Source organism: Rhinolophus sinicus, chromosome 14 (assembly GCF_057876585.1).
Source record: "Rhinolophus sinicus isolate RSI-liver-muscle chromosome 14, RSI-T2T, whole genome shotgun sequence".
Lineage (NCBI taxonomy): Eukaryota > Metazoa > Chordata > Mammalia > Chiroptera > Rhinolophidae > Rhinolophus > Rhinolophus sinicus.
The window spans coordinates 114,755,452-114,781,850 of NC_142514.1; the positions used below are offsets into that span (position 1 = coordinate 114,755,452).

At 37.5% G+C, this 26,399-nt stretch overlaps 1 protein-coding gene and 2 pseudogenes across 3 annotated transcripts; all 3 read left to right on the top strand.

Moving 5' to 3' along the window:
- Window positions 1-509: 509 nt before the first annotated feature.
- On the top strand, window positions 510-19,106 carry LOC109435083 (caspase-13-like). 3 transcript variants are annotated; one of them, XM_019712661.3, is made up of 9 exons: window positions 515-674; window positions 5,849-6,094; window positions 9,866-9,975; window positions 10,805-10,978; window positions 12,165-12,399; window positions 13,247-13,390; window positions 14,638-14,747; window positions 17,220-17,343; window positions 18,995-19,106. In XM_019712661.3, the coding sequence occupies exons 1-8, from the start codon at window positions 668-670 to the stop codon at window positions 17,316-17,318; spliced, it is 1,125 nt and encodes a 374-aa protein (XP_019568220.3). In that variant the 5' UTR covers window positions 515-667; the 3' UTR covers window positions 17,319-17,343; window positions 18,995-19,106. The 3 variants fall into 3 exon arrangements, with proteins under 3 accessions (XP_019568221.3, XP_019568220.3, XP_019568219.3); XM_019712660.3 differs by having other exon boundaries at window positions 518-674; window positions 5,846-6,094; XM_019712662.3 differs by lacking the exons at window positions 17,220-17,343; window positions 18,995-19,106 and adding an exon at window positions 15,188-15,515 and having other exon boundaries at window positions 510-674; window positions 5,846-6,094.
- On the top strand, window positions 15,654-17,211 carry LOC109435084 (transcription factor BTF3 pseudogene; annotated as a pseudogene).
- LOC109435078 (heat shock cognate 71 kDa protein-like) lies at window positions 18,517-24,679 on the top strand (annotated as a pseudogene).
- Window positions 24,680-26,399: the final 1,720 nt, after the last annotated feature.

Below are 26,399 nucleotides of genomic sequence, written 5' to 3' on the forward strand. Positions count from 1 at the left end.
CCATGAATTTGTTCTACTATAACCTGAGACTGCTTCTATGATCACTCATTGTTCAGAGAATATCAAGAGAGAGAAGTGAGAAGTCACCCTCTGTAAAAATTAAACATGAAGGCAGGAAAGCAGAAGGGGAGTGGAGATGAGGGTTCCTTCAGAACTTATCTTCTATAAAAGATTAAAATGACAGAGAGACAGGTAGGGGATGATACCAGCACAGTTGAAAGAGGCTCTCACAGGTAATTCTTACTCAGAAATGAAAGGAGACTTACCTGTTAGTTTTAATTCCTTCATAATTTTTAAGGAAGCAGAGAAGAAATACTGAGAGATCAGAAGGAGAAAGACAGAGAGAAGGAGTTGTGGGGGGCAATGAAGTGAGAAAAGGGAAAAGGAGGGGAAAAGCAGTCATGAGTGTCAGCTCATGGGACAATGTTTTAGCATTTCCACTTTTTTTCTTGCCAAAGGAAAAAACTTTTCTTCTCAAAACTGGGAAATCCATTTATTGACTACAGGGGATTTCCCGACAGTGAACCCAGAAGTTCCAAGTTCTAAGCAGCAGTTTCCCAATCTATGATTACATGTCCCACCCTCTGCACTAAGGAAATGCAGTTACTTTCATTTTCAAGCCAGTGACTCTCTTCAAGGCAGCAGGAAGGGACTGAGGCTGTTACCTATGGCTGGTGAGTAGGGGTCCTTTTCTGACTAGGGGTCAGGGACTTGGGTTTTAGGAAACCCTTTATTCATTGCTCTGTGACAAGCAGAAATAAAACAGAAACAAGCCAACAATGTGCAAACTCAAGTCTTCCTCTTATTAGCTCTGTGTAAGTTGAATCAGGGGACACTGCCTTCCAGCGGCTGCAGGATAGTATGGTCTCCAGATATCTTAGACCCAGGAAAAGTTAACTCCTTTCTGTCAGCTTCTGGTGATGAAAGAGAGGGTAAAGACAAATAGAGTAAGCTATTTGTGTGTGAGAAAACTCTCGGTTCCAAAGTGCACTCTGAAATCTTCTCAGTTTCCTGTTCATTCGATATTAGTCATCTGACTCCTAAGCTTTGTTCCCAGAATCACATAAGGGAGCCTGTGAATTCCTGCCCCCTTTGCCGTCCTCTATATTGAATTATACTGTTGGTCTTTTTAAGGTGACTCCATTTTTTCCCCTTTTCTCTCTAGTCTCGGTGCTAAGGACTCCAGAGTAGTTTTCCTTGGATTGCTGTCACAGTTTTTTAACTGGTCTCCCTCTCTCCAGGATTTAACCCTCCAATCCATCCTTCACTCTACTTTCAGGTCATGTTTCTTACACTCAGAAGCTGAAAAAGCTTAAGAGATTCGCTATTTATACAGCTAGTATATCACTTTTTTGGTTTCATTCTCATTTGAAAGGGAAGTGTTTTAAGAAGATCAGTAGTTTCTAAACTTTATAACAAATCTTAATAATCTTAGTCATTTTTCAAAATTCAGATTATTCAGTTATCTTGATTCTGATTAGATCAAACTTTTTTTTTTTTTTTTATTAATGTTATGTACTGCACCAGGATGGCTGGGTTGGGAGAGGGTCTCGGGGTAGGTGCGGGCACCAGAGTCCAATTACCTGGAAAGCTTCCAGCCTACAGGGCTGGGTGGAGCTGGGGTTCATCCTGAGTGCCACCGCTTTCAGCAGCAGCCTGCACAGAGCGTTCAGTCGTCATTGCCCTGGCTCCTGCCCTGCACCATGGCTGTCCTGAGAGCGCACAGGACCCATGGCTCCCTTGTTGGGATAACACACTATACCCAGCCATGCAGGCTGGGGGGATGGGGAGAGGGAGGAGGAGCCCCAGAGGCAGAGGCTACAGCTGGGAAGGAACTGGCCTGAATTGCTCAATCTTAAATAGACAGTAAGAATTTATAATTTTTAAAAGACTTACAGATAATCCTTATATAGCTGACCTGGCATAGGTTTGTCTGCAGATTAGAATCATTAGGAAAAATGATCAGTTAGTTATCTTTCAGTTCTCACATTCTAGGTATCTATTAATGTAATTTTGTTACTCAGGAACATACAGTGGCTCCCTATTGCCTTTTTAAAACTGTCTGAACTTTTCAGATAGGTTTTCCTACCTTTCAAAATATATTTACCCATTTTTTCCATTAATTATTCTAAAATACGACCTCATTCTCATTCCCCCAAAATTTATTTACGGTATTCGCCCTACTCATACTTCCTTGTTTTTGGGATGTTTTATTTCTTTGATTCTCTCTGTGGTGTAATTCTTTCCAGAATTTATCTTTTCTCATGATATTTAACTTAAGTTCCTAAAATGCAAAAATTGATTGTTTTCTTATCTTTTTCATGACACTAATACAGCGTTTGGCTAGGGAGTAGTAAGTTAAATTCACACTCATGGCTGCGTCTGTGGCCAGGTAGAATGGGCTCATTGGCTGGATTGGAATCAAGGCGTCATTAGATAATAGATGTGAGAAACTGAAAGGCACTAGCTAAAAAAAAAAAAAAAAAGAGAGAGAGAGAGAGAGAAAAGAAAAGTTGCCCAATAAATACAAAGAACCAAGTTTGGTTGGCCATTGTTAACTAAGTAACAACTACAGGGAAAGAAATTGCTAGCTAGGGAGAAAAAAGGAATCCTAAGAGCTTATGCATCTGACACTTGGTCTGGTCTGGGAGGATCAGAGAGAAGTCCCTGAAGGAAGTGACATCTAATCTGAGATTTAAAGGATAAACATAGCAGAGGGAGAACAGGAAAAAATGGGGTAGGAAACTGCCCACATAGAGATTCCTAAGTAAGGGCTTTCTAGAAACCTCAAGGAGGTCAGAGTGTTTAAAATGTAATGAACACAGTGGGCAGAACAGCGGAGGATGAGGATGAATGAGAAGGCCTAGATTAAATTAAGCTGAGAGGTTCCATTATCAAATCTAGATTTTAGAACCCTTACTCTGCTTCGTAGTGAAGAACAGATTGGAAGGGGTGAGAGTAGATTTATTGGAGTAATTAAAATTAGAAGGATGTTGGCCTGAAATGGAGTAATGAACAATTAGAAATGAGAGAAGTAGTCAGATTCTTGCAAATATTTAGCAGATAAAATCAATACAACTTTATGTGAGATGGAAAATAAGTTATTACGAAGGCAGAAAAGATTCTCTATCACCATATTTTACTGGGTGAGTGTACTTGGTGGTTAGATATCATTTACTAATATAGGGAACAAAGCAGGTGAATAAAAATGAGCAGATCAGCTTTATAAAGATGAGTTTAATGAATCTGTGAGATATTGAAAAGAGATGGAATATGAGTCTCAATTTTGGTATATATATCTGGGCTGAATCTATAAGTTTGGGAGTAATTTATTTATTATTTAATGCTAATTATAAAGCCATGAGTGAGTATGTGTAGATGATGAGAAGGGGACCTAAGGCCAAACTTCTTGGTTGTATTGTTTACCATATTTCTCCCATACCATTCATTCAGTCAACACTATACCACCTTGATGAGGGCACAGGTAAATGAAATAGAAACCCAGAATTCAGGCTCACTCTGTATTCCATATACTAACCTGTATGCTGCTTGCAATTTCTTAAAACTCTCAGTTCTAACATTAGTATATTATGTTGCATGCCAGTGTTCCTGCTATCTCTTCTAAGAAGCCTTTATGACCTCACCTGCAGAAATGAACCCAGTCTTCTTTGAGTCCCTGCAATACTTTGTATTATTTTAAGTAACTCTTTACCAAGTATCATGTGATGTACTTTGATGACTTAAGAGGGGGGCTCTGAACCCCTGTAGTTGAATCCCTTCTCCCAACTTACTACACACATTGTGTACTATACATACTATTTGGGTCAATTACTTAACTCTGTGTGTCTGCTTGCTTTTTGTTATTAATATATCTGTTATATGGAATTTGGGTGAAATTTAAATGAGAAGATTCATGTATACCACTTGGCACTGGTGGGGGATCAGTGAATATTAACTATTATTACTGAAGCCGTGTTGTAAGAACAGAATTTGAATCCTAATTTGTATGAGTTGGGGCAAAGTATGTATAAAATAGAGAAAATGATGACTATCTCATTGGATTATTGTGAGTATGGAATATTAATATTTATATTAGAACACAGACTTGTAAATAATAAAAATAAAGTAATGATAATGATGACTTACATTGTTCTATATGTATTTTTTTTTCAATCATAATAAGTGGGCAAGAGATGTTAGCTGTTATTAAGTTAATCGATATAGGTCACTTTTAATGCATGTCTGTAATTTCCATGTTTCTTTTTCATAATCATTGCCCAATAAACATTTATTGAAAGAGTAATTAAAAATAACATGGAAAATGAGGCTGGTGCTTCTGGGCCAAAATTCTTGTTCAATGTCCTGGCACATTTTCTTTTTCTTGTTCAATGTCCTGGCACATTTTCTTTAGAAAGTGTCATTTTGTGTCAAGGCTATCCTTATATCTAGATGGACTGGATAATTACCTTAGAATTAATTCAGAATTGATGAGATATCCTGTCTTCCCATATATATGTCCAAACTATATCTGTGCTATTAAAATAAAAGATTTATTACTTTGACTTCTATATTGCCTTATAAAATTTCAAATTATCCCAGACAGTAATAAATTAACCTGGTATCAAATTAATCTACCACAGTGAAAGATTAGTCATCAGATTGTTTTCGACTCTGAATTTTGATTGAGTCAAGATATTAATGCATTAGGACTCTGGATGCATTCATTCACTTATTCATTAATTCATGTATTCCGCAAGCATATACATACTTTTAAGATTTTAAGCACAAAGATGTGGGTAGGGGATGTGAGTATGAAAAATGTGGATTAAAAGCACAGTGCTTTCATCAAGGAAACTAAATGCAGAGGAGACAAAAGATCCTATGGTCTAGTGGGAGGAATTTACAGTCCAGACAAGAACATGGACTTTCCCTGGAGCATATGAGGTCTGACAATTAAGTTCTAGAACTTGTTGTGACAATTTGCTAACATTTTTTTTATATGAGAGGCATTATTTATTATGATTTTTGTACCAACTGGGCAAACAGTTAAACAAGTTTACTATTTGGAAGTGCTGAGAAGGTTCCATTGAAAAGTTAGATGACCTGAACTTTTCGCCAACAATTCATGGCTCTTGCATCACGACAATGCACCAGCTCATACAGCACTGTCTGTGAGGGAGTTTTTAGCCAGTAAATAAACAACTGTATTGGAACACCCTCCCTACTCACCTGATCTGACCCCCGATGACTTCTTTCTTTACCTGAAGATAAAGGAAATATTGAAAGGAAGACATTTTGATGACATTCAGAACATCAAGGGTAATACAATGACAGCTCTGATGGCCATTCCAGAAAAAGAGTTCCAAAATGCTATCAAAGGGGGACTAGGCCTGGCCTCGATGCATAGATTCCCAAGGGGAGGATTTCAAAGGTGACTGTATTGATATTGAGCAATGAGGTATGTAGCACGTTTTTTAGGATGAGTTCGTGAACTTAATTGTCTGACCTCACACATTCCAGGTGGATCATCATGAATATGAGAAGGAGAAAAATAGAAAGGGCCATATAAGAACAGTGGAAGGCATTAGGCCCAATGGCTAGAAGGGAGATGAGGAGCTATCAAAACAATCTTAAGTAGCATTGAATCATTAAACACAGCGTAGTATGAATTTGATGCGCTGAGCGAACTCCACAGGCATAATGAAAGAGGTACGTACTTTATTGCAGACGTGGTGAAATAGAAGGCATTAGAATAGTATTTCACATGATAGGGAGCTCTCTAAAGACAGAGCAAAGCTCTTTATGTTGTGCCCTTAGTTGAAGGAGTCTTTGTATTTTCTGACAGAAGATAAGCGCAACAAAAACCCACTTAAGGTTTTGGAATCTGTTGGTAAAGAACTCTTGACTGGCATTTTGGATGACTTGGTGGAAAAAAATGTTCTGAAACTGGAAGAAACTGACAAGAAAAAATTTCATGATGCCAAACCTGAAGACAAGGCCCGGATCTTGGTGGACTCTGTACGGCAGAAACGCCATGAGGCAGGTCAAGTCCTTGTGAAAACCTTCCTTAACATGGACAAAAATTCCATGGAAGGTAAGAGTGGAATCATTTACAATAAATATCTCAAAATTTTCAGTATCTGTTTATCTCCAAAGCGCTTCCAGTGTCCTCTATAATGCCCTCCATTCTTAAAGTACTAACATAGCATTTTTCACTAAACCTATCATTCATTGTCCTTTTAGGGGCCACCTTATCTTTGGTGACAGGTGATTTGATTTCTAATTAGCTAAGAGGCTGATTCTTTGGGTTTAGGTTACTCATAGAAATAGCCAATGCAGAGACTTTGCAGCTAGGGATATCTGATCCTGACCAGGGTCTTTCACTTTGGCCACTATCTGACTTTATTCAGTTTTCTCAACCTTCTTAGGCATCAGTCTCAGCATCTGTGAAATGGGGACAATTTCAGTAACATCATAGTCTTTGTAAAACTAGGAACATAATGGCAGGCAGATGCGGACAACTCCTAAGATTTTAGCTCTCACCTAGCACGCTCCTTTGAGCTCCAGATATATTTAGCTCTACCTACATAGTCAGCATTTCACTTGAATATTCCAAGGCTTCACAAAACTAAAATACCTAAAATTAAACACCTGATTCTCTTTACCGAATCTATTCCACTTCTCTCCCCCTTCTATCTCATTAGACAAAGCTATAATTCACCAAGCTGCTCAAGCCAGAGTACAACTGGATTTTTCACCAATGAGCAATAGCTTTTAGCAGAGTGCCAGGCACAAAGCAGGCACAGAATAAACATAGGATGAAAAGACAAATGAAGAACATGTATGCAAAAAATATCAGTTATCATAATTATTATTTGGCTTGCAACATTTAGAACTTTCCAGTGCTTACTCATTTCTGTAAGTTAGAAAATATGATCAGAACACCTTTAAAGTATCTAATATATTAAAATCTTTCAAAACTTTTGACCTAGATTGAATTTTCAATATTACTAAAGCCTAAATTTTCGTAAGCCCAAGTTCATCAGTGGCAGGCTCTATTTGCTGAGTTTAACCTGAAATCCCAGCCCTGAGTACTTAGAGTTTATCAAAATAATAAGCAATAATAAACAAAAGGCAACATAAATTGTGTAGCCCTCACTATAAAAATATACTTTTTCCATAAGCCCTTCTCTAGGGAGAAGGCACATTCCCACCAGCAGGAAGCATATGCTCATCACATAGATGGCCAAAATTGTGGCCTAGGCTATGTTCTCATTAATATTTAAACTGGTCCTGTGCAGATTTATCATGTTCTCGTAAGGTTGGGATGGGGCAGGAACAATTTGGATTTTTTTTTTTTTTTTTTAAATCAGAGATAAGTCAGCAAAGGAGAATCAAAACTGAAGTAATGGGAGTTTCAAAATAATTTTAGCAAACCAGGAATCACAGTGAGCATTAAACTAAATTGAGATAACCTATTGCATCAGCAGAGGCTGACAGTCAGGAGGCAGGTACAGAACCCGTCATGATGTGTTCAGTGGTTCCCTGGGTTCTATCTGCACATGGAGCCTCCAGCATCATTCTAGGACACCTACAATACGTTGGTCCAGCAGGCCAGGAAGCTGGGTAAGCTGGGCTGTTAGAGGATGTAAAGGCCCTGGCCAGGCCTTTTGGACATGGATGTAATTCTTAAGGTGCCTAGCATAGCACTGAAGGAATGGAATGCGGGGATGGGAAGAATCCAAGCTATTTGTTAGTTTATTTTATTTAACAAACTCTCTCTCTCTCTCTCTCTCTCTCTATATATATATATATATATATATATATATATATATATATATATATATATATATATATATTGCCAAGCACTGTTATTTAGCCAGAGAGACAAGTACTCAAAATTCCTACCCATCAAAAGAGATGACTTTGTTTTATCTTCTACCAGTCTCTTCCTTTTAGTATCAATTGAAGATGTTTTCTGAGTATTTCATTAGGTAACAAATAAGACTCAGATATTAAAAGTTTTATCTAAGCCCCTCATTTTTTTTTTTTTTTTTTCCTGCTGCACTGCCAGGCTAACAGAAACTTCTTTGGGGCAGCAAGCTGCACTCTAATATTTATTATGTTGTAATGAAAGGATTTGTTTTCATGCTAACTTCATTATTAGATGTCAGATAGAAACACTGTCTAATTCCCAATTCTATCTGTGAACAGTGTATCTATATATAGACACATAATGGTCATTAGGAGATAACTTTTCTTAAATTAGAGAGTTCACCAAACCTGTAAGTAAACTGGAAACAGAGGAGACTTTTGATGAGAAACATGCCCTCTGACAAGGGAGTATCCCAGGGCCCTGAGTGTCTTTACCTTGCCAGAATCTTCAAGAATGGAAAGGGAGAGTATGAGTCACTATTTAATCTATAAAAATAAATATTCAGAAAGTTTAGTTTCCTTAAAGACTTACAATTTGCTGCATCTCCAGAGCTTAGGGTTTTAGTAGATTTATTAGAAAGACGTTTATCAAAAAATATTATGTAAGAACCAATGGAAATAAATAAGTGAAATAGAAAAAATATATAAAATATAAGAAAATTTTGTACAGGATGATATTGCTTTTTTCATTTAAGTTAAATAAAATCAGAGAGTGTCTTGGTTCATGTATGAAAATAAAGGTTTATTCCTGTTATGGATAAAAACCTTGCTACATTAGATCTTGCTTGGGAAACCTCTCTTCTAATTTCTGTTTATGAATTCTTCTTCCTTCCCCCTCCAGGAGGCCTTTGGACTTTTCCAGACTCTTGCACAATCTCAGTCAAATAGACCAAGTGGTGTGGGATAATATTACATTTCTGTAGGGATTAAGTAAGGGTGAGTCAGAAATAAACTTCCCAACAGGGAGGAGTTGTTTCCTCACATTTTAAAACATGGGTTGAAAATTTAGTGCTAGTTTTTCAGCACTTTGGAGGCAAGGACATTCAGAATATATTAGAATCTCTGACCAAAAAATTGTCCCTTTGACCCTGGATACAGCACTCTCATTACTAGATACCGGTTCTCCTTTAAATAGCTGACTTTGAAACTTGGTGAGGAAGCACTAAAGCTCATCCCCTCTGGAAAAGTTCAGAATTCAGACTGAGGTTGCTGAATAAATAATACCTGGATAGTACAGGATTCAGGATTCTATTAAGTGTTTGGTGTGTGAATGTGTCTGTGTGTTGTGTGAATTAGGAGTGGACTTGGGATGTTACACCACACAATATGAGAGCTACCAGCCACGTGTGACTATTAAGTGCTTGAATTGTGGCTAATAACAAATGTGAAATGATAATATATTGGATATATTATGTTAAATAAAATACATTATTAAAATTAATTCTGTCCATTTAGTTTACCTTTTTAATGTGGATATTAGGAAATTTTAAATTGCATATGTGATCTCCATAATATTTCTAATGAACAGCACTCTAATAAATATTTACTCAATATGCTCTTGCTCAGAGAAAAGAGAAATGCACACAGATGAATAAGTACCCCAGAGTAAAAACTTTGCAAACGTCAAACTGTTTTTGCTAAATATAAAAAGGCTAAATTTGACCCCAAATCATGGACGTGTTTTCCTCGACTAATCAGAATCTATTTTGGGGCATATCTTCTTTTTGTACCAAGGGTTTCTCCCTTCTTTCCCAGTCATAATACATCTCTTTATACTAGAAGTTAGATACAATTATAATTCTTAAATTAACTAATGTTAAAAAACCTTCTCAGAATTTCCCTTTTCTGTCAGTATTCTCAGGTTATAATTGGGTTATAGAGGCAGATATCACAATTTATATCATATGATGTCATGTCATGTATTCTGCAGATCTTTCGAAAATTGCAGCTGGACCAGCTGAGTCTGCAGAATCTACAGATACCCTCAAGCTTTGTCCTCGTGAAGAATTCCTGACAATGAGTAAAGAAAGGGCTGGAGAGGTACTTTACTGTGCTTTATACATGAAATGGAGAAAGAGAGAGAAACCATTGCTTCCACTAAATATACAATTTTTTAAAGTACTAATTGCAGAGTAGTGAGGTGGGGACAGTGGTAATCTTTTACATAGATGCTTTGAGCAAGGAGAAAATCATGCAGACTCAAACACATTCCAATTTTCTTTCAACTCCATGATAAAATATAAATCTCTCACTTTAGTCATATAGTTGTTCTCATGTCTGTTTGAGACTTATTATAATTTTAGTTGCAGTCATAGAATCAAAATATGCATAAGATATTTATGCAATAACAGCTGAATATTAACTGTTTGCATACTAGTTGAAAAGCTTAGACATAAAGCACATTTTAAAATTTATAATGCCTGACACACATTATAAATTGATATGTTAAAAATTGTACCAAAATAATGATATTACTAAAGGCAAGGATCTTTCTTTTTGACTGGAGCCAGTAGCAAATGTCTCTTGGTTTTTATCAAATTTGACCTGAGCCTTGACTACTTGGAAAGATTTCTAGGTGGAGAAGAGAGAAGGGTGGCATATGAATTGTTCTAGTTTCCTCAAGATGTTTGAGTAGCTATCCCAAATATGCTCTGGGTCCCATTCTGGGCTCTTGAAAAATGAATCACTCAATTCTTTCTATTGCCAACTCAATCCATTACAAAAGAGAATGAAGGAAGGCAGTGTTTTCTGGTACCAGAGAGGGGAGACGGCAGCTCTATGAGCCCTTAACAAAGTAACAATGAATAATATATGAGGGTTTAAAAGAGGTTTAGGTAAGTCAAAGTCACTGCATATCCATTTCCTGCAGATCTATCCAATCAAAGAAAAAAACGACCGTACTCGTCTGGCTCTCATCATATGCAATACAGAGTTCGATCATCTTCCTCTCAGGACAGGAGCTGAGTTTGACATCGCAGGGATGAAGGGACTGCTTGAGGCCCTTGGCTACAGTGTGGACGTGAGAGAGAAACTCACCGCCCGGGTAAGGGCCCCTCACCCATCCCAAACACGTATGTATTCAACACCCATCCTCCTACCAACAAGATAACTTTATAATGTTAGCCAAATACTGTAACAACCTTGGACTGCATACTTGTGTGTATGTGTGTTTATAAAATGAAAGTATTAGATATATCATTACATTTATCTCTGTCTCTTTTGAGCTCTAAATATCCTCAATTCCAAAAAAACTGGACAAAAAATGATTGGCATGTGTACCCACACTATTCTTCATTCCAAAGTGGGATGAATGGGATTCAGACCCAATATTCCCAGAAAATTCTAAAGTAATGAAAGTTTAGCTGGAGTTTATTCACCATATAAATTGTGAGTCCCAACTTTGTCCCAGGGCCTATTCCCGCACTGGGGTAGGTCTGTGAAGGAGCTAGGAAGTTCCCAGCTGGAATTGATTTTGGTTCACTTATTGGGGGGCAATCAAACTAAAAGCAAAACAGATTTCAGAGATTTGGTGTATGTATGTATCTCTATAAGAGTGGAAATAAAGTTAAAAGTAAATGAAATGGAAAAAGAAAACATAAAAGCAAATTGGTAAGTGGGGAGTAATAGTTTTGATGGACTAGTCAAGAAAAGCCTCAGTTAGGAGACAATAAAGAAGGTGACAGAGGGCTACTAGGAACAAGACAACTCTGCAAAGATGTGAATGAAATATATTCCTAGAGGGATGACTACAAATGAAAAGTCTGAACTGAGTATGAAACTGGCACATGAGAAGGACAGGTGAGCAGGACAGAAGGACCAGTATGACTAGAGCCTAGAGGAGAAGGAAGCATGGCAGGAGGCAGTATGTGTATGTCACAAGTTTGATTTTATTCTAAGTACAGTAAGAAGAGTTTTAGAAGGGAAGTGGTATGATACCTTTATGACACAAGGCTCTTATTAAGTAATAAGAAAAAAGACAGAGATAGGAAGAAAAAAGTATATAAGTGACAACAAGCAAATATAAAATGGGTCAAGAGGACAGTTTATATAATGTCAGTAAGAACAGGAAGTTGAACCAACTCTTTCATTATAGAAAGAAAAATCAAACTATCACTGAGCAACCACTGTGTGACTGGAACATTAGTTTCTTCTACTGCTCATGATAAATAGGAGGTCAGATTAATTTTAATGCTTGTCCTATGAAAGTAAGACTTTGTGGTCTTTTTTAGGATATGGAGTCAGTGCTATGGGCATTTGCCGCCCGCCCAGAGCACAGGTCTTCAGACAGCATATTCTTAGTGTTCATGTCTCATGGCATCCTGGATGGAATCTGTGGGACTCTGCACAGTAATGAAACACCAGATGTGCTCCCTTATGACACCATCTTCCGGATATTCAACAACCGCAACTGCCTCAGTCTAAAGGACAAACCTAAGGTCATCATTATCCAGGCCTGCAGAGGTGGTAAGTTCTGAGTGGGAAAATCGAAAGGTCATGAGGTGTTCGTCAAGGATTGTGATGTATGTTTTGTTTTTCGGGGAAACAATCTTAGACCCCATTCAGTGCAAACAAATTAAATTGAATTATTAGGAAATGCTAGTTAGGGGGATGGTATGTTGAGAATTTGTCTTGTCAGCTGAGAAATATCTATTCAATTTAATCCAAGGTAAGTGGTGAAGGAGATTGCCAGAATCCCTAAATCAAGTTAAACAAAAATATTTAAACCTTGGAATGAAATCATTTAATGACAGCTTTACTTGTAAATGTTTTCCAGGCATTTTGACATTCTCTGGCATGAGAAGAGTTTCATTTGAAAGTGGGGCTATGGAATAGCAGCACCCTCCCCCCCCCCATACATTATTGAAAGGGAAATGAGTAGGGAGATGAGGTTATATGGGATTGCAGTCAAAATTTTCTTTCTTTCTTTTCTAACTTCCAATTGCCTCTTAGCTTTTTGGAGCAGTGTTTGTGGGGAAAGCAGAAATAACAGCTAAAAAAGGGTAACTATGCTCTGAAATTATGCAGACAAAGCTTTAACTCCTTTGCTCTTCTTAACAAATGGCTTCTTCTAGTTTTACCATAACTGTCACTATTTACTAACAAGATGCTGTCACTTAATTGGCAAATTGCTTAAACACACTAAAGAGAGGCAAAGTGTTGTGCGTGTGGGTGGGGAGGAGTTGAGTGTGTGCGGGCGTGCATAGTCACACGTATGAAACCGGTGAGAATAACCATTTAAAAAGAAAAAAGGGCAGTTGTGATAGTCATGCTGACGAGGTACACAGTGTGTAGAAAGTTGATGTCTCTACAGCAAATCGTGGGGACTTGTGGGTCAGTGACTCTCCAGAGGCCACAGCAGACAGCTCTTCACAGCCATCCGTGAACCTGGAGGAGGATGCCGTTTACAAGACACACGTGGAGAAGGACTTCATTGCTTTCTGCTCCTCAACCCCACGTATGTGTCTTTCAGTTGCGGATAAAGATTTGTGGACCTCAAGCCACCTCTGAATGATTCCAGAAAATTAAGATAGGCCTTATGCAGCAGTGATCTGAAACACATTTTGAAAGCTATCAAAATATTTTACATTTGTCTCATCTATTCTATGGAGACAGATTCTTTAGTTTTTCCACTTTTTAAAATTTTAATTACATGATAAGTGCTGCACTTTTTAGTCAAAGTTATACCAAACTTGAAAACAACCTACTACAAGGAACCCCCTTCACCATACACCCTTTATAAACAAATGATTTACTTTCCTATTAAACCGATTTAACATTTTAAATAGAGTTTTTATGGATCCTGGTACTGGCTGCCTTTTCTCAAATTATCAGCTCCAAGCTCCATTCTCCATATTCCCATCTGATGTTATGTGGAGTGGTGCCATCGCATCCCATAGCTCAGCAGGAATGTGGATGCCCTTTTAAAAGGGGTAGAAAATGATACTATGGGGCTTATTAGGCCTAATAGTAGGGGAAAAGTGTTTAGCCCTTAATCTCTAGGTAATCATCTTAAGAAGTCTTATATTTGAGTGTTTCTAATTTGCAAATTTTTGTTTTAAGCCTTTTTTAAAGCACTTCATGGAGGTATACTTGACGTACAAAAAGCTGTATATATTTAATGTATATAACATGAGTTTGGATATAAGTATACCCTTGTGAAATGGTTGCCACAATCTATGCCATAAACCTGTTCCTCTCCTCAAAAAGTTTCCTTTGGGTCTGTTCATCTCTTTTATTACATCGTGAAAGACAGTATGATATATAATCTGTAAACAAACTTGGAACCGGGTGGCCATTTTTGTTGCTTACTGTGTGAACATGGGGAAATCCTTTAATCTTTCTAACTTTTTGTTCTTTTTTTCTGTAAAATGGGATAATTCCAGTTATCTCTTCAGCCTCTTTCCAAAACCAAGTGGATGAACATGAGACACATAGTAGAAAGTCAGTCCCAAGAATACAATACAATCATTATACAATCTCTGTCAATTCTAGTGAGCTACCCACTTAGTTCAACCTCTGCTAGTTTTTTTTGTTTGTTTGTTTCCTCTTTGTGGAAAATTAGTTAGTGTAAGGATATAAGTGCTTCCCCTAAACATGTCAAGCTAATGTCCAAGTGATGCATAAATAACAACAATAACAAAAAAGTAAACAAAAAAATACCTAAGGCCACAGCCCAAGACTTACCACTGTCTATCTTCATAGATAATATGTCCTGGAGAGATATCACAAAGGGTTCTCTTTTCATTACACAACTCATCGCATGCTTCCAAAAATATTCTTGGCGCTATCACCTAGAGGAAGTATTTCGGATGGTAAGCTTCTTTTTTCCTTTTTTAATCATTTAATTGTTCAAGAAGGCTTTATTATTATTCTTCTTTCAAGTGACAGTGACAAACTTTGTCAGGAAAACAGAAGTAGAGCTGTACCTAGTTTCTGTTATCCTGCGGTTTAAAATTTGTTTTAGAAAAAGATGTCGATGCACCACAGCAGGAGATTAAAATAGAACAAAATAATATAAACTATAAGCTTGCATGTTATTGACTATAAGGTCTTACAATTCAAAGAGTGAAAAGTATTTTAACTTAATTTCCATTGCTTAATTTATTAAATAAATATATATTGGGTGGTCTACTTGGTAATGGTTTCTATCTTGGGTAGAAGACACATGTGGCATAGGCTACCTAGGATCTACATTTTTGTGAAAGAGATGGATACTAAACAAGTAAGCTAACAAACAAATGTGTGATTACAGATAGTGATAGGATCCATAAAGAAAAAGATCTAAGACACGTGAAAGAAAATACAGGAGAAGACATTCTTTGAATGGAGTGGTCCAGAAGGGAACAGTCGATATTCCTTCCCCAATTCAGGATATTTCTCATTCTGCCCTCCTTCCTAATTTGTTTTCCTCCATAGTTCCTATCTCTAATCACTCATTATATATTTTGTTTGCTTTTTACCTGTATTTAACTCACTCAAATGCCAACTTCATAAAGGCAAGGATTTGCTCAACACCTCAACATGCTGGCACATTGGAATTAATATTCATTCAATAAATAAATGCATGAGTGAATGAAAAATACTCCTCTTGTCCCATTGTTTAGGGAGAAAGGGATTGGTATTAAAAACATGGGGAAGTGTGTGTGTGTATGTGTGTGTGTGTGTGTGTAATTCAAAACTGTAGAGAATAGTAGCACTCCTGTGGGAAAAGAGGGATACACACTTAGTAAGTTGGAGAAGATTGCATTGTAAGGTGAATTAGAATGTCTGTGAATGGAACTTAGAAAGTTAAGTCCTGCCTCTAGCTGTCATTTTGTGTCCCCGTGTGTGCGTTTATTCTCAGCTGGTCTGCCCAAGAGTGCCAGAGCTCCAACTCTAGTCCCCCGTGCGGCCCCTTTTCTTCTCCAACAAGATGAAAGAAATTATCATGAACCAGGAGAAACTTGCCAAACTGCAGGCATAGTGCATATTGGTGGGAAAGGAACTGCTTGTAGAAAGAAGAAGGTAGATCACAGAACAGCTACAGCAGATAATAATAATAATAATAATAATAATAATAATAATAATAATAAATCAGTTATCCTTAAAGAAGTTAGGGGTAAACAATATCTCTGGTATTGAAGAGATGACTATTTTCACAAACCAAGGAACAGTGACCCACTTTAACAACCCTGAAGTTCAGGCCTCTCTGGCAACGGACACTTTCACCATCACAGGCCACGCGGAGACCAAGCAGCTGACAGAAATGTCACCCGGCATCGTAAATCAGCGTGGTACACATACACAGTCTGACTAGTTCAAGGAGACTGGCTGAAGCTCTGCCCAAAGCATCGGGGGATGGAAAAGCACCACTTGCTACCAGAGAGGATGATGATATTGAACTTCCAGATCTAGTGGAGAATGTTGATGAGACTTCCAAGGATGAAGCAAACTGAATGGAGTCAGCTTCTGAAGAAGATAAAACTTGAAGAAGTTACTGGAAGCCACTATTTTATTTTATGAGTGCTTTTTAAAAAATTTTTGTTCATGAATCTAATAAAATCTCGATCTCTAATATTTTTAAGCTCAAGCCCCTTGGACACTGCAGCTCTTTTCAGTTTTTGCTTATACACAAATCATTCTTTGCAACTAATTAAGTGAAGAATCCAGGGAATAAAGTCTGAAACAGAGGTTAATAAAGTTATTTGCCTAGTTAAAAAAGAAAGAAAGAAAGAAAAAGGAAAGAAAGTTAAGTCTTGTTGGATTAATAGGAATTAGATACTATACTTTCAAGGGCATTGCTAGGAAAAAGTCTAGAAATAGGATTTCATTGATCAGTCCATGGCAAAAAACTTCAGAGGTCAGCTTGGGGTTGGGATGTGAAAGTTGTTCAGTGTTCAGGTCTTAAGGACAAAACCCTGGCTTGGGGCCTTAATTGATGTAAGGGCTCACTCAGTGGAGGCTGAAGGTGGAGGGTCTTTGAGATCCAGTTCTCATGAACAGACCCAAGGGAAAATTCATCATCAGATCTGTAGATCAGATTTGGAAAATAGAGGAAATGCAGTTTGAAAGGCTTTGGATTATGCATGAGGTGTTTATTTTGAGATAAAAAGTATATTTTGATATGGGGTGTTACTTCTAAGAGATAGGGTGACAGTGGCAGGGAATTAGAATATCTGTGAGCTTGGTCCCATGAACTCTGGGAGCAGAACCTTTCAATCCCAGAATTTTCTGACTCATTGTACATAATGTTTTTGAGAGTGCATAACAGTTATGTCTCACTTAGAGCCTCTTTTTGTTTTTAGGTACAACGATCCTTTGATAAACCAGATGTTAAAGCCCAGATGCCCACCATTGAACGACAATCCATGACAAGATATTTCTACCTCTTTCCTGGCAATTGAAAATAGTATCAAGAATTGATGGCAGGTGAAATAAATAGCAGAGTAATATTAGTGGTGAAGGCCAATGACCAATGATAGCGATTGTTTTGGTGGTCAGATTGTGTTCCTTGTTGATGTAGTTTGGTGCTTAGATGCTATTTTTCACTCTATTTATATGCATCTCAATCCCCCTCCATCTCCACAGTAAATCAACCAACAATCAATCAATCAATCAATCAATTAATCAAGGAGATAAACCAGACCAAGACTGAAAGTAATAAACAATGAAGGGTAACAATTAATAAAATAGAAATGTGCTCCTCATGCTTCCTTTGTTAGTTATCCTTCCCCCCCACACACACACACAATGAGTTACCAAACATTGCCTCAGATCCTAAAATAAAACAGAAAACATAGGAGCTGACTATGGGGAAAACAGGGCATTGGCCCTTTGAGTGTAGGTATCACATTACTACCATTGAGCTCCCTTACCAGACAGTATAAAACACATCCAGGACTGTAATCTTTGTGTGGATTCAGACTCTGGTTCCCTGACTATTCTCATAGTGTAGATCACAGAATGCTCAAAGTCTGCTCTCAGATCCTTAATTACTGCTCAGAACCACCTTCCAGCACTCATATTAACACTTACACAAATTTTTAGTCAAAATATTTTAGAATGGGCCCTTCAAGTTTACACCCAATAATTACTTTACTCACAACAGCTATATATCACACTGTATTATATCATTAATCTCCCTCTCAAAAGCCTAAGTAAAATTATATTTTAGACTAAAATTTATGTCTATACTTTAAATATACACTTACCATCTCCCACCCCTGGTTTCTGACTCCCTGGTTGCATAATTGCATAAATACTTCATCAGAATAGCTTTTATTATCTTACTGGTCCAATAGAACCACATTTGAGGATTGAGCTATTTATTTGACTAATATTTATGAAGCACTTACTATGTTCCAAGTTCTGTTCTAGAATCTTGGAATATATCAGTGAACAAAATAAATGGAGCCCTTGGTCTCCCCGAAAGTTCAAACTCTAGTGAATGGAGACAGACTAAATACACAAACAAGAAAATGTATATAAGAGAGTGATGAGGGCTAAGAAGAAAAATAAAGGAGGCTAAAGAGACTCAAGGAGATGGGTGTTGAGCTGTTATAGATTATTTAGGAAAGGCTTCATAGAATTGATGGAATCAGAATGGAGAATGGAAAGAGTGGGGCAATGAACCTTGTGATTCTATGCAGTAAGTGTCCCAGCACAAGGACTAGCAAGTACAAATGTCCGGAGGCAGAAATATGCTTAACGAGTTTAAAGCACTTTAGGAAGGCGGTAGATTGGAGAATGAGAGTGGGGAAAATATCAGGGACAAATTCAGAAAAGTGGTGAGAAGCCTCATCACATGGGCCTTGGTGATCACATAGTAAATGCTTTAAAAGTTTTGTCCTGACTGAGATAGGAAATCCTTCTAGTGCTTTTCAACAGAGAAATGAGATAATCTAATCATAGTTCACAAAGATGACCCTAAGTACTTTTTGATGAATAAACTACAAGGGTCACAGTGAGAAGCCATGGCAAAAGCACATGGAAGAGAATGAAAAAATAATCATGATAAGGGATAGATTGAAGGCTTCTAGGAATTACTATTTTGACTTTCTGTTCTTTTTTTCTCTTTCAGGAAATTACAGGCATCCAGCCCTTCTTTATCAACTTCCAAAAGCACCTTTACCAGTACAGCATGTATATTTAACCTTTTATATCTGAATACAAATAAAAACAAACAAAGTGTCTTTTGGGTCCCCTAATAAAGAATAGAATTTGAATTCAAACAGTGGGTGAATGGAAATGAAGGGAGGAAGCTAACTGAATGTTCCTGTTTTATGACTCATATAATATCTACACTTCACTGAATGATGAAAACTGGCCATGACTTGCCCTCAGCAATAGGATGAAAGAAGATGGTTCCTATCTGGAAGACAAGAACTGTAAAATGGTCAGCTCCTCATTTGTATACTCATCAAACCCAGCATCTGGAATAGTCCAGAGATGTTTTCTAATTTATTTATTTATAAACTTTTTTTTTTTTTTCAATTCTAGTTGGCATACAATATTATATTAGTTTCAGGTGTACAACATAGTGATTCGACATTTATATAACTTACAAAGTAATGACCCCGATGAGACTAGTACCCAACTGACACCTTACATAGTTATTACAATATTATTGACTGCATTCCTGTACTGTATTTTACATCCCTGTGACTGTTTTTTATAACTGACAATTTCTACTTCTTAATCCCTTCCCCTTTTCACCCATTCCCCAATGCCCCTCCCATATGGCAACAATCAAGATGTTCTCTGTATCTATGAATATGTTTCTGTTTTGTTTGTTCATTTATTTTGCTTTTGAAATTCTACATGTAAGTGAAATAATATGGTGTTTGTCTTGCCCTGTCTTGCTTATTTCACTTAGCACAGTACTCTCTAGATCCATCTATAATGTCACAAGTGGCAAGATTTCATTCTTTTTTATGTTTGACTAATATTCTGTTATGTATTATATATGCACCACCTCTTCTTTATCCATTGGTCTATCTATGGGCACTTAGGTTGCCTCCATATCTTGGCTGTTGTAAATAATCCTGCAATGAACACATGGATGCATGTATTTTTTCAAATGAGCATTTTGGATTTCTTTGAATAAATACTCAGATGTGCAATTGCTAACTCCTTCTTTGTCTCTCATTATAGTCTTTGTTTTAAAGTCTATTCTGTCTGGTATAACTATTGTTACTCCAGCTTCTTTTTTCATTTTCATTTTTGTGAAATATCCTTTTCCCATCATCTTATATTCAGTGTGTGTGTGTCTTTTGAACTGAAATGTAGGCAACACATGTAAGGGTCTTGTTTTCTTATCAACTCAGCCACTCTATGTCTTTTGATCGGAACATTTAATCCATTTGCATTTAAATTATTGATAGGTATGTAGTTATTATCATTTTATTATTCATAGTTTTGATTTTTTTTTTCATATTCTTCTTAAAAATGTCCCTTTAACATTTAATACTGGTTTGGTGGTGACGAACTCCTTTAGCTTCTTCTTGTCTGGGAACCTCTTTACTCTCCTTCAATTCTAAATGACAGCTTTAGTAGGTAGAGTTATCTTGGGTATACGTCCTTTCTTTTCATCACTGAATATTTTCTGCCAATCCTTTCTGCCCTGCAAAGTTTCTGTTGAGAAATCAACTAGTAGTCTTACGGGGGCTCCCTTAAAGGTAAGTAACTGCTTTTCCTTAATGCTTTTAAGATTCTCTTTTTGTCTCCAACAAAGAGGAATGGCCATGACTACAGTGGAGGAGCTGTTGTGCAAGGGCTGACCCATGGTGCAGGATTAGCTTTAGCAGAGTTCTGGTGCCTGCCAAATCCATCCTTTGGTGTGTTGTTTGTGGAGGTGAGGTGGTTGGGTGGTACTCTGTTGTGGTCTGTAGTTGGCCACTAGGTGTGTTGGTTCCGGAGCCATTTAGGAGGGGCTGTGGTGCAGGCCAAGATCAGCTGCTGCCTGTGCCTAGCTTAGGAACACCTGGTAGGAGCTACAAAGTGATTTGCACATGGTTGCCACTTGCTTGGACACACCTGGAAGATACTAAGCTGCAAACTGAAGCTGGCTGCACTAGTGCCAGGCTTGGGGCTGCTTAACAAGAGGTATGGAGCACGTTAAGGCCTACCACTGCTTGTTTGAGGCTTGTGAACCTTTGAGAGATTTTAGGAAAGTCTGCAGCATGAGCCAAAACAAGCCATTTGTATGAAAAATCTGCTGAAAGTGGCTAGAGCGTGCCCAAAAGTTGGGTGGGGTGGGGTCTCAGGGAATCATGTGGTGGATCAAACAGTTTTAGGCAGGTAGATGGAGACTCAGACTTGGTGCCCTCCTGTGCCTGTGTGTGCAGGCTGAGTGGGGGCAGGGCTTAACAAAGGAACAAAGTGGCATCTGCCCAGGCAGAGCCGCCCTTCCAGTCTATGCCCTCAAGCCAGACTATTCAGCTACTCCAAGTTTCTAATTTGTTTCTTAACCAACTTTATAGGTTCAGATATTTTTTTTTCTTCAGTAAACCATTATTTTAGCAAATTATTCCCATGGATTTTTCTTTATTCCTACTATAAGTTAATTCATTTTCTTATTGGTTATTTTCTTTACAGATGTGTGTATATTTCCAAACTTTGGGAAAATTTTATTCTTTAACAAGTACTTGGATCTTGTCTAAAATAAATGAAGCTTTTGGTTCAAGATAGTATAACCTTAGTGTATTTGTATCAAAATAGAAATATCAACAAATCAAGGACAGCAAAGAGAATGGGGAGTGTCAGCAATGGAAGAATGTTAACATTTCTGGAAGGGTGAATATTGGTAGAGGAATTTTGGCAACATGGCCATCTGAGATACTTAGTAAGATGTATCACTTCTGTTACATACATATAGAGTGCCAAATAAATATTTTGGTACATAACTGAACTGTATTAAATAAAATAAAAAGGATGCTCTAGGTGTCAAATATAACCATAATTGTTAATAGTTATGTATATTAATTGTATGTAATGATTATTATAAGTATTTTGATCATTAAGGAATTTTTATATATAAGTAACTAAAATTCATAGGAGTTCTGTAAAGTACTTATTACCAATATCCCCATTTCATAGGTAATAAACAAAAGAACATAGAGCTTAAACAACTTGCTCAAAATCATACAGTTAGTAGGTGGACACACGAGGATTTGAATGCAATTTGATTTAATCTAGAATCTGAGTTATTAACCACTGTACTGCATTGCCTCTCCAAAGTAATGAGAGACTGAAACTGTAAGGGTTCCGAATTGTAAGGTTTAACTGAATTGTGAATTGTAAGTGTTAACTAACACTACAAAAATTCATGATGTTTATATTTCTGGACTTAGCTTGTCCAAGTGTTAACATGAGACACATCACAAAGATCCAAAAATACATATTATAGAGACCTCATTTAATAGAATGAGGTCTATAGAGACCTCTATAGAGACCTCATTCTATTAAATATCATATAATTGTTGTGATATTATAAATCCAATGATATAAAGACTGTCGCACATCACCACGTAGATGGAAATACACACATACACATACACACATATTGCACATATATATACAAACATGTAAGCATACACATACTCATAGGTAAAAACAAGAAAGAAATAAAAGTATCAACTAAGCATTCATTCTGAGCAGTTGGAAAAATTACTAAATCAATAAGAAAACAGAAGAAAGCAAGTAATAAATATTAAAAGAAAAACTTAGTGAGATGGTAATAAAAAAATAAGTAGATCATTAAAAGCAAAAACTGGTCCTTTAAAAAGACTAATCGATTGAATGCAGGAGCAGCTGTTGGGATCTCTCTTCTTCGCAAGCTATGCCTACACTTAAGCAACCATATCTAAGGGACCTGCAGTTGGCATTGATCTTGGCACCACCTATTTGTGTGTGGGTATCTTCCAGCATGGAAGAGTGGAAATAATTGCCAATGATCAGGGAAATTGAACCATGCCAAATTATGTCACCTTTACTGATACCGAACGATTAATGGATGATGCCACAAAGAATCAATTTTCAGTAAACCCCACTAACACAGTTTTTGATGTCAAATGCCTCATTGGACATAGATTTGATGATGCTGTTGTTTAATCTGATATGAAGCCTTGCCCCTTCAGGTGGTGAATGATGCTGACAGGCCCAAAGTCCAAGTAGAATACAAAGGAGAGTCAAAAAATTTGTATCCAGAAGAAGTGTCACCTATAGTTTTGACAAAGATGAAGGAAATTGAAGAAGCTTGCTGTGGCAAGACTGTTACCAATGTTGTCGTCACAGTACCTGCTTACTTCAGTGAGTCTCAGCGTCAGGCTGCCAAAGATCCTGGAACTACTGCTTGTCTCAATGTGCTTAAAATCATCAATGAGCCAACTGCTGCTGCTACTGCTTGTGGCTTAGACAAAAAGGTTGGAGCTGATCTTTGACTTGGGAGGTGACATTTTTGATGTGTCAATTCTCACAATTGAAGATGATATCCCTGAGGTCAAATCTACAGCTAGAGACACCCACTTATGTGGAGAAGATTTTGACAACCGAATGGTCAACCATTGTGTTGCAGAATTCAAGTGCAAGCGTAAGAAGGACATCAGTGAGAGCAAGAGGGCTGTCTATGGTCTCTGTACTGCTTGTGAACATGCTAAGCATACTCTCTCTTCCAGCACCCAGGCCAGTATTAAGATTGATTCACTCTATGAAGGAATCAACTTCTATAGTTCTAGCACCCATGCCTGATTCAAAGAACTGAATGATGACCTTTTCCGTGGCACCCTAGACACTGTAGAGAAAGCCCTTCAGGATGCCAAGTCCCAGATCCATGATATCATCCTGGTGGGTGGTCCCACCCATATCCTCAAGATTTAGAAACTCCTACAGGACTTCTTCAATGGAAAAGAGTTGAATGAAAGCATCAACCTTGATGAAGCTGTTGCTTATGGTGCTGCTGTCCAGGCAGCCATCCTATCTGGAGACAAATTTGAAAATGTTCAAGATTTGTTGCTGTTGGATGTCAGTCTTCTTTCCCTTGCCAATGAAACTGCTGGTGGAGCCATGACATCCTCATCAAGCTCAATACTACCATTCTTACCAAGCAGACACAGACCTTCACTACCTACTCTGACCACCAGTCTGGTGTGCTCATTCAGGTGAGCAGGCTGTGACCAAAGATAACAATTTGCTTGGTAAGTTTGAAGTCACAGGCACCTCGTGGTATTCCTCAGATTAAATTCACTCCTGATATTGATGCCAATGACATCCTCAATGTCTCTACTGTGGGTAAGAGTGCAGGAAAAGAGAACAAGATTACCATCACTAATGACAAGAGTGGTCCCAATAAGGAAGACATTGAGGTCCAGGAAGCTGAGAGGTACAAAGCTGAAGACGAGAAGCAGAGAGACAAGGTGTCTCCCAAGAATTCTCTTGAACCCTACGCATTCAACATGAAAGCAACTGTTGAAGATGAAAAACTCCAAGGCAAGATCAATGATGAGGACAAACAGAAGATTCTTGATAAGTATAATGAAATCATCATCTGGCTTGATAAGAATCAGACTGCAGAGAAGGAAGAATTTGAACATTAGCAGAAAGAGCTGGAAAAATGTCTGCAATCCCATCAGTACCAAGCTGTACCAGAGTGCAGGAGGCATGCCAGGATGAACACCTGGAGGCTAGCCCTGGTTGTAGAGCCCATCCTTCTGGTGGTGCATCTTCTGCACCCATCATCAAAGAGGTTGATCGAGCCAAACTTGAGTAGAAATTTAGCCTTCTTCCACACAAAATGTGGAAGAACCCAAATTTGTAGCAATTCCATGGCAGTTTTAAAGTTGAGCTGCTAGATAGTAAAGACCTGGGCATTCTGGATAGTTGAATATGAAATATGTGCACAGGGAAAAGTAATAACAATGCACTTTATAAGCACTATATTGTTAAGTGCACAGTACAATGTCTTAAATGAAATTATTTAAAATAGGCACCAAAAAAAGACTAATCAAATGGCAGACGTTTAATAAAATGAGTATGAAAAATTAGAATAAGCACAAAGACATTCTGAAGATAAAAATGTACCATAAATAAAAACAAATGTAAATACAGAAAAAAGAAAGATACGCTATCATACATGAAATAGATGGAATTCTAGAAAAGTAGAATAACAAAATTAATACATGAAGAAATAAAAAGCTAAATGTATTAATAAGCATTAAACAGATTAATTTTCTTTATCATACCTACCTGAAAAAAAAGTCAACAGACACAAATGGTTGTAAAGAGATGTCTTACAAAACTTTTACAAAATTGATGAGTTCAACTTTATTTAAACTCTTTCAGATAATAAGAGAAACAAACTCCTAAAATTCTTTCATAAGCCTAGACAAAACTGATACAAAACTAGAGTAGAGGCAAAGTTAGAAAATACAGACTGATTTCTCGGGAACATTGATATAAACATTCTAAATAAGATGTTAGCAAAGCAAATCCAACCACATATGATATAATATTAATATTTTTCAGCCAGCTGATATTTACTCTGGGAATACAGTCAGAGTTTTAATAATAGAAATATTTATGGTAGCGTTTCTCAAAATAAGAGATTAAAGAACAAACTTATATTTTAAAGAGATTTAGAAAGGCATTTAATAATTATCAGAATTCATTCGTGATTAGAAAAAAACAGAAAGAAACAATCACTAAATCCAACAACGTGTATCTAATAAAAGTCTACCAGCAAAATAGAAATAGAGTAAAAACACTTAATATGAGAAAATCTATAGCTTTTTTATGCAGAAATATTAAAGTGTTATCTTCAAATAAAATACAAGTCAAAAATATTTCTATCAAATTTTGCACTGAATTCCAAGAAAATGAAACAAATTGTAAAAAAGTTTGAAGCACGAGAAACAAAATTATCACTTATTCTGGAAAATATGATTTTATTCATTGAAAATCTCTTAGAATTAATACTAAAATCCCCGGGCCGACCCGAGGGCTCAGGCGGTTGGAGCTCTGTGTTCCTAACTCTGGGGGCTGCCGGTTCGATTCCTGCATGGGCCAGTGCGCTCTCAACCACTAGGTTGCCAGTTCCAACTACTCCAGTCCCAGGAGGGATGGTGGGCTCCGCCCCCTGCAACTAAGATTGAACATGGCACCTTGAGCTGAGCTGCCTCCCGAATGGCTCAGTTGGTTGGAGTGCGAGCTCTCAACCACAAGGTTGCCAGTTCTATTCCTTGACTCCCACAAGGGATCATGGGCAGCTCCCCCACTGTAACTAAAATTGAACATGGCACCTAGAGCTGAGCTGCCACTGAGCTCCCGGATGGCTCAGTTGGTTGGAGTGTGTCCTCTCAACCACAAGGTTGCCAGTTCGACTCCCGCAAGGGATGGTGGGTTGTGCCCCCTGCAACTGGAAAACGGCAACTGGACCTGGAGCTGAGCTGCGCCCTCCACAACTAAGACTGAAAGGACAACAACTTGACTTG